At 33.6% G+C, this 10,188-nt stretch overlaps 1 protein-coding gene across 1 annotated transcript; it reads right to left on the bottom strand.

Annotated features, from left to right (window-relative positions):
* Positions 1-6,208: 6,208 nt before the first annotated feature.
* On the bottom strand, positions 6,209-7,096 carry LOC112521448 (ethylene-responsive transcription factor 5-like). Its single transcript, XM_025130311.1, has one exon. It carries the CDS (start codon positions 7,004-7,006, stop codon positions 6,272-6,274), a length of 735 nt encoding a protein of 244 aa, XP_024986079.1. The 5' UTR covers positions 7,007-7,096; the 3' UTR covers positions 6,209-6,271.
* Positions 7,097-10,188: the final 3,092 nt, after the last annotated feature.

Consider the following 10,188-nt stretch of genomic DNA (forward strand, 5'->3'; position numbering starts at 1 on the left):
AAAGTTAAGTTCGGTTCATCCGAATAAAAAAAACATGCCAACCCAAAAGTTTAACGAAACTTACAACCAACGATTTCAATACCAAAAGTCGGGAGAAAATATATAACTACCCGAATGTAATAACTACATAAATATAACCCATGATGAAATATATACATAACAAGTACCAAAATGACGTACGAGATCTTGAAACCTTCTACCGAATCTACACCACCTTATCTTTACCTTTGTCTGTTACCGTCCTTCCTGAACAAAATGTTTATTCTAATGGGATAAGCGACAAGGATTAGTGAGATTATACCGAAGCGTATAAATATGATGTAAAATACATATATCAATCGAAACAAAACAAATGGAATCGTTTAACTACAAGCCGAACAGTCAACATACCTTGACATATGATTCGCAAAAGTGGCATCAATTAAAGTATAACAAACATATCAAAACAAAAGTATCACTATCAAGAATAGATTATACATGTGCACCACACCCCCTCTTCGTCTACAAGGCCCGTGCAAAGTACTCACACTCGACTCTTTACCAATCAAGATACGTGAGTATGACAATCGATATGCCACACCCAACCTCCCTCTCCTTGGGATATGTGGACATACACCACGCTACAACATATCACCTGAAGTAATATCCGTAGATCATGGTTTACAAAGAGGCCAAAGAAACAGTCTCGAATCCGGACTCGAACGACAATGCGGAATGAACAACGAATACAAATACAAGGATAGGGGACTCAATATAATCAATAACACAAGCAAAATCAACTAATTTACAATAAGAAAGCATATGCATATACTACACATAAGTATAAGTTCGGCATAAACTCATAGTGCTTTAAAGTAAACAACTGAATGCGGTAATATCCAATTCCAACCAACAATAAAATTAGACCTTCACAAAATCCAAATAGCCTTAATATAACCCCCAGAGTAAACATTTCAAGTATCATTAGCAAACTATAAACCAATCTCAAATTATACACTTTTAAACCTTGACTATCCTACTTTCAATTCCCCTGTACAGCCCTTTGTTCATCCCATGTTTTACCCCACTTAGACTCAAATTTAGCCAATGACTTCTAAATAAGAAATAAATTATACTCTTATAGATTTCTAATGCATCTGATCACATTTTTATGATTTTTCTGTGATTTATTATGTATTTACAACACAACAGCTCAAAGCTGTTAAAACTCAGTTTTACAGCACAGCACATGTTGCAGTTTTTACATATCTTAACTTCAATTTCATATTTTCATGTCTAAATATGAATTGTATTTCATCCTCTTATCTTTCCATGGACACTGATCTCATGTTCGTACAATTTTTCTTCAATTATTTAAGAATTTTCAAAGTCAGAGTTGTAACCATACTCTTTCATGACCAATTCACCCATATTATCCATTATAATGTCCAATTCTCTTGTATTTCAATACCGTCTCCTGGTTTTCTTCTCATATTACATATTCTTGACAAAACTTCAAATATTCTATCATTATTTAACATATAAACATGATTTCCCATATTAATCATCATTAACATCACTAACAATGCTTAATCTCATGACTTTCTTACTAATACATGCAATTATTCCAAGTTTCTTTCATGATTAAACTATAATCATCATCAAACAACCTTAATCTAGCATCATCTTTTTATAATCCTTCAAATGCTAACCCTAACCTTCTTAATTATCACTAACTACATGGAATAAACTTGAAATTAGAAGCATACATTTGATAATTATCAATATTCTTCAAGAATCTAATATTTTAATCTCCAAATCATAAAGAATTGAAAGATTTAAGCGTAAGTGTGTGAAAATCGCACCTTTAGTAGGTGTAAAAGTTTCTTGAACTGAAAAATGGTAAAGAAAACCTTAAATCCCATCTTTTTTTCACTAACACCTGATTTGGGTCGGGTTTAACCCGGTTGGGGGCCAATTTGACCGCTAAATGCTAAAAAATCATAACTTTTCGTTCGAACCTTCGTCTTCGATGAGGTTTTCTCCTATGCGTTCGTAATAAGATAATCTATAACTTCTAACAAAAATATTCCAGAAAAGGTCTAAAAAAACAGTTTTACGTATCCGTAACTTAGATGTTGACATTTCTGGCCCCCGTTTTAGCTTCATTTGACGTGAAACTTTTCAGATCCTCTCATATTCTAAGAAGTATAACTCTAAAATTCCAAGACCAAACTCCCACTACAACCCTCTTGTTTGAGTATGGTTTGCAAATTTACCGAATTAGAAACGTATTTTCATAAAACTCAAACGGTTCAACTTTTTCGACTTCCATCACTTCTAGCACTTCATAATAACCAACTTAGGAGTGTTCCAAGCTTAACATCATGTTTTGGTTCTTTCTTTCAAGATGTTGGTTGCTATATCCCATTTAGGCATTCTACTTACATGTCCATTTTCCAAAATAACAACATACTTTGCATTTTCAACATTTACATCATCTAATCAACTTATTTCTGAGGTGTTGGTAATAGCCACTTATCCCCAAAATCATCCTACCTATGAGCCCTCTTATATACCCTATTACTCACAGTTGGCAAATTCCAACATGTCATTTACATATAAATAACATATTGTCCAAGTATTACACACAATTCTCTTTTAGACACTATATTATCGAAGTTGGATGTTATATCATGTGTAAAGGTGATTCATCAGCTTCATTTTCTAAATCGATTGTCTTCGATACATTTTTTACTGGTATCAATCTAAAGATTGAAACAAAACAATGTTGGAACTATTAAGTTATATGAAGCAAAAAAAGTAAATTCACAATATGAATCTAGTTTTGAACATGATTCAAAATCATTGAAGGTCAAAAAAAAAAACAAACTCTGAAGAATATTAACCGATATACATTTTTTTGTAAAAAACATTCATCAACATTATATAACCCACACAAATCTTAAAATAAAATGTAATAGTTGTTTGCCTAGAAAAGTTTATGGAGGAATAACATTCGAGCATGTACAATAACAAAGTTCTGCAAAAAAGACATGTAATGCACAAAAAAACAAATGTAACAATAATTAACAAAAATATAATAACATGGAATAATAAACACTCACCAACAAAATATAACACATAAAAAATGTAACAATTCTTACATAGACTTTATGGATGAAGAACAATGATATCCACAATAAAAAATTTTGCATAAAAAACCGAAAGTTAAGGTAATTAAATTGAAAATGAAATTACCAAATTAGTCTTCTTATAATTAGGCATGACAACGAGGAGGGATGGGGCCGGTTTTGTAATCCCCGGCCCCGGGCCCGGCCCCGGTTTGTAGTAACATCTCTCGGCCCTGGTCCACGGTGGGTACGGGGATTAACATCCCGTCCCAGTTAAACCTCAAGCAAACCCGGTCAAAACCCATAAATAATATCATTTAATTTAATTCTACTGGGGATCCCCGGCCCCGGTACCCGTTTTAGCGGGGAATCCCCGTCCCGTTCGGGTCAGGTGAACCGGGTTCCCCACCTACTCGGGACAAATCACCATCCCTATGAAATACATATTTTTCATTTAGGAATATAATAGTATTTAACTTATTTAATATTTTAAAAACTCAAAACAATGAAAAATTCTTTTAGACAAATACTACTCTAAGAATGTGCCACATCATTCTTTGTAGGTTTTGCTTATCTATACTATATTATAAAGCATTTGGCAAAAACTTTTTAAAATAATTTTTCATGCACAAAGTACTTTTTTTTATGCGTATTACTTAAAATTCAAGATTACAAATAATTATGCGTAAGTACAACTTATTAAAGCTCTATGTTTAAATTTGTGTAACTAACTGCAGATAAACATAATCAAATACAGGATAAATATCTTATTTTAAATAAAATAAAAAATCTAAAATATAATTAGGACAATCATTGAGTTTTAACAGAATGTTTAATTATTATCTTTATAAAAAAAATTATATTATTAAACCTAAATTWAATTACTTCGTTACGTTAAATTAAATTATAACAAAAAATAGAATTAAAGAAATTACACAAACATGAACTTTTAAATAGTTCATTTGATACTAATATCGATATAGTTTTTTCAAAATTTTATGATATTTTGTTCAAAAATAAAAACATTATCGCTTTCTCAAAACCACATAAAACCGTATTATATCAACATAGATAAAGAATAAAACAAAATGTTGAAATCGGAATATGTCTCGATGCATCACACGATTACCCTCCTAGTATATATATATAGAGAGAGAGAGAGGAGCGATCAAATGCAAACCACCAATTTGTACAAACCGTGCAAACCACCTTCATCCGTCGATTTCATTGTTTAATCTTATAAAAAAAATTATGAAATTGTTAATCTTCTGAAATTGTTTCATATGATACTTTTTTTTGATGAAGTTGTTTAATATATGGTTATGAAATTGTCGCATATAATACTTAATGAAATTTTAATGAAACTGTTTATGTATTTCTCTAATGATAATATCCATGATTAACACCGTCCACAATAAAAATGATTAATCAACCTCTCATAATTACAAAAAAAAAATGAACAAAATGAAAAATTATGATTGGTTGAATGAGGTTTGTACGGTTTATACAAATAACGTAGTTTGCAAAGTAAATCTCTTATCTCTTTCTTTCTCTCTCTCTCTCTCTCTCTCTCTCTCTCTCTATATATATATATATATATATGTATATAGATAGATAGATAGATTGTTTGATTTTGGCGTAATATTAAATGGTAGACTTAATTCATTAATGGCTTGATTTTACCTATTTTTTTCATCCAAAATAAGATAACCATACGAGACAAACCCCATGATCTGACCGAACACCTTTATTACGCATTTTATTTTGTTCAAGATTTTCAACTATTCACCAATATGTGACAACTAAAATTAACCACAATCCATAATTTGAAAATACTTAGGTGGCGTTTGTTTTTTAAGAGGTGCTTAAGTCTGAAGTCTGAATTCACTTCTGAATTTTAAGAGGTGGTGCTGAAGTCTGAAATCTGAATCAGTCAGACTGTTTGTTTTTACGTCTGAAATCTGAAATCTAAAATCTGAATCATTGAAATCTAGGCTTTCTTTGCAAGCATTGGAAGCTCTAAAAGCAATTAAGAAGTTTTAAGTGAAAATGTTACCTCTAAATAATTCAGACATAATCAGAGATTTTAAGCTCTTAATTGAAAAAAAAAAACACACTTAATACCCTAAGGTCTGACTGATTCAAACATAAGAGGGTATTAAGTATTTTTTAGGTAAAAACAAACAGAGCCTTAATTTGAAAATAAATAATTTGAAAATATAATTTATACCTCTAGGAGTAGAAACTAGAAAGATTGTTTCCCAAGTCCAACTTAACGATTATTTTAGAGAGAGAGAGAAACACAAAAGCTATAAGAAAATGTGAAAAGCTTAGAAGATACATAAAATATATTAAATTTGGACATTGAACTTGGCTTCAAAGATCAAAAGTTCATGAGGTTTTAGGTTCAAATTCAAGAAGGAATAAAAATCCCTCTTGTGGTCAACGAAGGTTCAAATGTGGTAACTCTGGGCTATTTACAAAGTAGATGGTCATCCTAAAATTAATCGACTCATATAGCGGGTTGGATATTTGGTTAATAAAAAAAATTGGACATTGAGATGGTATAAAAGATATCCCCCACTCCCATCTAACTATAAATAGTCTGCTGTTCTAATTTATTAGCTCCTAACAGATTTTTCAAAACTAATGTTATCAGAAAATGTTTAATGCCAACTACTCATCCTCTGTCCATATTCACAATAGATTTTTGTATATGTATTTTAAAACATTTCTTTATGTATATATTTAATACCTTAGTAATTATGTCATATATATTGTTGCACATAATGTCTTATCTTTTAATGATTTTATTAGGAGATAGTCTCTGAATCGTTAAAAGGTGAATCTTGTTTGAAAAAAAAAATTGTCTCTTAATGGTTTTAAGACTCTCTGAATGATTTTGTATCTTAGACTTCCCTTAATTATTCAGTGCCCTAATTTTATTGTAAACAATTACCAAACAATTATATTTCATTTTGCACTAGATCATGAGAGTCTCTTAATCATTCTGTTCACTTGATCTTTTTGTATGAAACTATTAAGCAACTGTAAACAAAGAAGAGATGAAGTTAAGAATTAAATGATTCATTTAATAAAAAATAATAATAACATAAATCTGCAGGTTACATCTTCACCGCATTAATGGGTGCACAAAATCAGATTTTGATTCTTTTTTCCTTCTTAATCACCACATTCTGCCCCATTTCCACCTCATTCATATCTCTCGATCGCCGCTTCCGACCGCCACTAACCACCGCATTTTCCGTCAAATTCTTCCCAATCTCCAGAGGAAAGTTTAGAATTGCTTTTCTACCACGCATGTTAAACGCGGCTCTATCGTAAGCCTTTGCAGCTTCAATGGCGGTGTCGAAAGTTCCCAACCACACTCTAGATCCACGTTGTTTTGGATCTCGGATCTCCGCTGCGTACTTTCCCCATGGCCTCCTCCGTATGCCTCTGTACCGTCTTTCATCTTCTGTATCCTGCTTCATCTTCGATGACGGACTCGATTCAACCAATTCCGGTACTGTTAAATCGATCACTTCAGGTTTGGACTCAAATTCAGAGAAGTTAATTGAATTTGAATCCCTAAATTGATAGAAACTACAAGTGTTGTCGACATCAGTAGCGTCAAAAAAACTAGAAACCGAAAGAGGCGAATCAAAAAATGAGCTCCCTGAGCTCGAAGGATCACTCTGCGGACTATAACCATTACTCGTAGACCAATCCAGTGAATTAAAATCTGATAGGAAACAATCACTTAGGTCAATATTTGACAATGAATCCAGAGGATGAAGTGGAGGAGAAGGGATTTCACTTTCACTTTCACATTCATCAAGCAGGTGTTGTCTGATGAAATCAAGTGTGGTGAATTCATCGTGCATCGCCATTGCTGTATCAGATTCCAAGCTCAACCTTAACGATGATGATCAGATTGAAGATGAAACGAAAGGATTTATGAGAGATTTACAGAGATGCTTGCATATGGGGGGATGGAGACTGCTTTATATATATATATATATATATATATATACACAAGGCCAAGGGGGAAGAAAGCAGAAACAGCCGGGCTGCTTCGTGGAGCCACTAGGAGGCTGCGATCTATAATACTTTTTACAGAAAATTACAAAATCGGTCCCTAAGATATTGAAAATATGCTGGTATTGTTCCTCTTATTCTTTTTATTACAGATTAAGTCACTACAAAAAAGAGCATGTTGCAAACGTTCCACATATGACTATCAAACTAGTTGCATGTGTCCAAAAGAACCAAAAATGGCACACATTTTTAGGTTAAATGAGAAAGACAAAAAAACCCGATTTTTTGGTTTGGTTGATGCTTATTGTTTTAGAGAGGATAATTAGCTGAAAATAGGAATACTGGTGTTTTAGGCCTAGTGTGAGATATTGGTAACAGAGGAGAGAGTTAGGCATCCAGGTAAGATATGTAAAATCAACGTATACAGTTTGGATTTTAGTGGCAAAACACTCTTATTTCTCATCATATTTGTGGTGGAGATGGGCATCTGGATCATGTTTCATAGACCGGATAAAAAATTACACCATTGTGTTATCAACCTTGACAACCCATCATTTTACAAATCAGATAAAGACTAACATGGTTTGTATTTTTTTTATTTGTTTCAAGTCCGTTGATTCCCTTGTCCTTTTTCATTTTTAAACTGATCAAACCATAAGCACAAACCAAATGGACCATACTAGACTTCTTTGAACCAAACATTTTTTTTTAGTCAGACTTGTTCCAAACCACTAGTCCGAGTTTTTTTTGGTATGATGGTAACCATGCTTTGACCAGATCTGAAATTTTTTGGACCGATTTATGTACAACTCTAATTTGCAAGCTACTGTTGTCTTTGGTTTTGTTATGAAAATATATACTTCTTATTTGGAACAGTAAACTATTTTGCATGCATCACTACTAATACTACATTTAATGGATTCAAAATTTTGGTGTTCAGTGTAAAAGACTTATAAAATGAGATTGATGGTTAGATAGTTGAATCAAAATGTCAACTCACTTAGGGGGCATTTGGTTCATAGAATGAAATTTGGTGGAATTGGAATCCATAAAAGGAATTTGACTTTGAAGGAATTAAAATGGAATTTGACCACATATTTGGTTGAAAGGAATTGTAATGGAGTCTCTCAAAAGAATTGGAATAACCGTCTTTGTTTGGACCACCACACACGCCGCCCTGCCCACACCCTACCAACCACCATGTCATTACTATCATTGTCACAACTACGAGCTCTACACATCCTACCTAAACCCTGCCTCCACCACCCCAACACACCCTACCCAATCCCTACCCCACCACCCTTGCTTACCCTACCTAAACTCCGCCCCCACCACCCCCATCCCCACCTGATCGACGAATGGAGGTAGTGGTGTGGGGGGAGAGAGTAGGGGCAGGATTGATAAGGCGAGGTGGTAAATGGTAGGATGATGGTTAGTGGTGGGTTGGGGTAAGGTAGGGTGGGTACGGTCAGTGGCGGTTGTGATATCGATAGTAGTGGTAAGGGTTAGGTTTAGGGTAGGCTGGGCGACATGGTGGGAAGGGGTGAGTGACGGTTGTGACGGTGACAATAGTGCTATGGTGGTGGAGGGTTAGGTTAGGGGCGAGGGTTGGGCATTGGGGTGGGTGGGGTGGGTGACGGAATGGTAGTTATAACGATAGCAGTAGTCAGATGGTGGTTGGGTGGCTGGGAGTGGGTGGGTATGATGGCGACAGTAGTGACATGATGTTTAGTGGTGGGTAGGGATAGGGTAGAGGTGGGTTGGGATTGAGTGGCGGTTGTAACAACGACAATAGTAGTGGGGGTTAGGTTAGGGGTGTGACAGTAACGATAGTAGCATGGTCGTAATAAGAATGTGTGGTGGATGTGATGATAACAATATTGGCATGATGGTTAGTGGTGGGTTGAGGACTAGGGTTGGGGTTGGGTGGGTGGCGGCAACAGTAGTGGTGTGGTGGTGGGGGTTAGGGGTGGGGCATGACGAACATTAGTAGCACGGTCGGTGGTGGGGGTAAGGAATGAGTGGTGATGGAATTCTATTCCTTCTACTATGTCAAGGAATAATGAATTCATTGGTTTGTGGAATTCAATGAAATTTGAAGGACTCTATACATCTCAAGAAGTAAACCAAACAAAGACATTAGAATTTGGTCAAAAAAATTTGTCATTCAAATTCTATCAAATTCCTTCGAATTCTGCGAACCAAACGACCTCTTAATATGTGACTAAATTGTTTTTTTAGTTTACATTCTAGTCCAATAAAATAATAACTGACTGATTTAGTTGACCTGTCAAAATTTTATTTCACTTCAAATAGCCTACTATGAACATCTGTATATCAAACAAACAACCAATTATTCCAAAAGACCTAACAAATACCAGATCATACCAAGAATATCATTAAATTCTGAAGTTTTTATTTTCAACGTTACTAGGAAAACATTTTAACAGAAAAATAACGGTATTAGCCTCAAGGACTGGAAATGTAACAAATAATAAAAACCATATACTTAACAAGCCATAGAAATTAAAAGGGACCATGTCTGTATGTTGCAAAATAGTTGAGGGGTGTCTTTTATAATTAATTTTTACTTTAATATATCCAAAATGTGTTATTTTAAAAATAGACACGTGATGAAAAATATAATATTAAATATTTGTTACTTTTGCATGAATAATTGCAATTTTGGGTTCTTCTGCTTAAATTAATGTTAGTTGTGTTGTGGCTGCTTTCTGTTTTTTTTTAAACGTATATTTTTATTCTGTTGGTTCGTGATCTAAAATAAATGCATAAAAATAAAATTAATTATAATATTTTTATTATTAAATTACAATTAAATTATTGGTAACAACTGATTTCGTATTTTTGAAGCATATAATCAATCATCTGGTATATAATATAAGAGAGGATAACGGCACATGCTGAAAGGCAATAATGAATTATTTTTCTGACATTAACGAGAAGTAAAACTAAATGGAATATCTTGTTGAGATCTTTTTAATTAAATGCAAAACAATATTTAATCAGATGCACG

This window comes from Cynara cardunculus, assembly GCF_001531365.2.
Source record: "Cynara cardunculus var. scolymus isolate 2C chromosome LG 11, CcrdV1, whole genome shotgun sequence".
Lineage (NCBI taxonomy): Eukaryota > Viridiplantae > Streptophyta > Magnoliopsida > Asterales > Asteraceae > Cynara > Cynara cardunculus.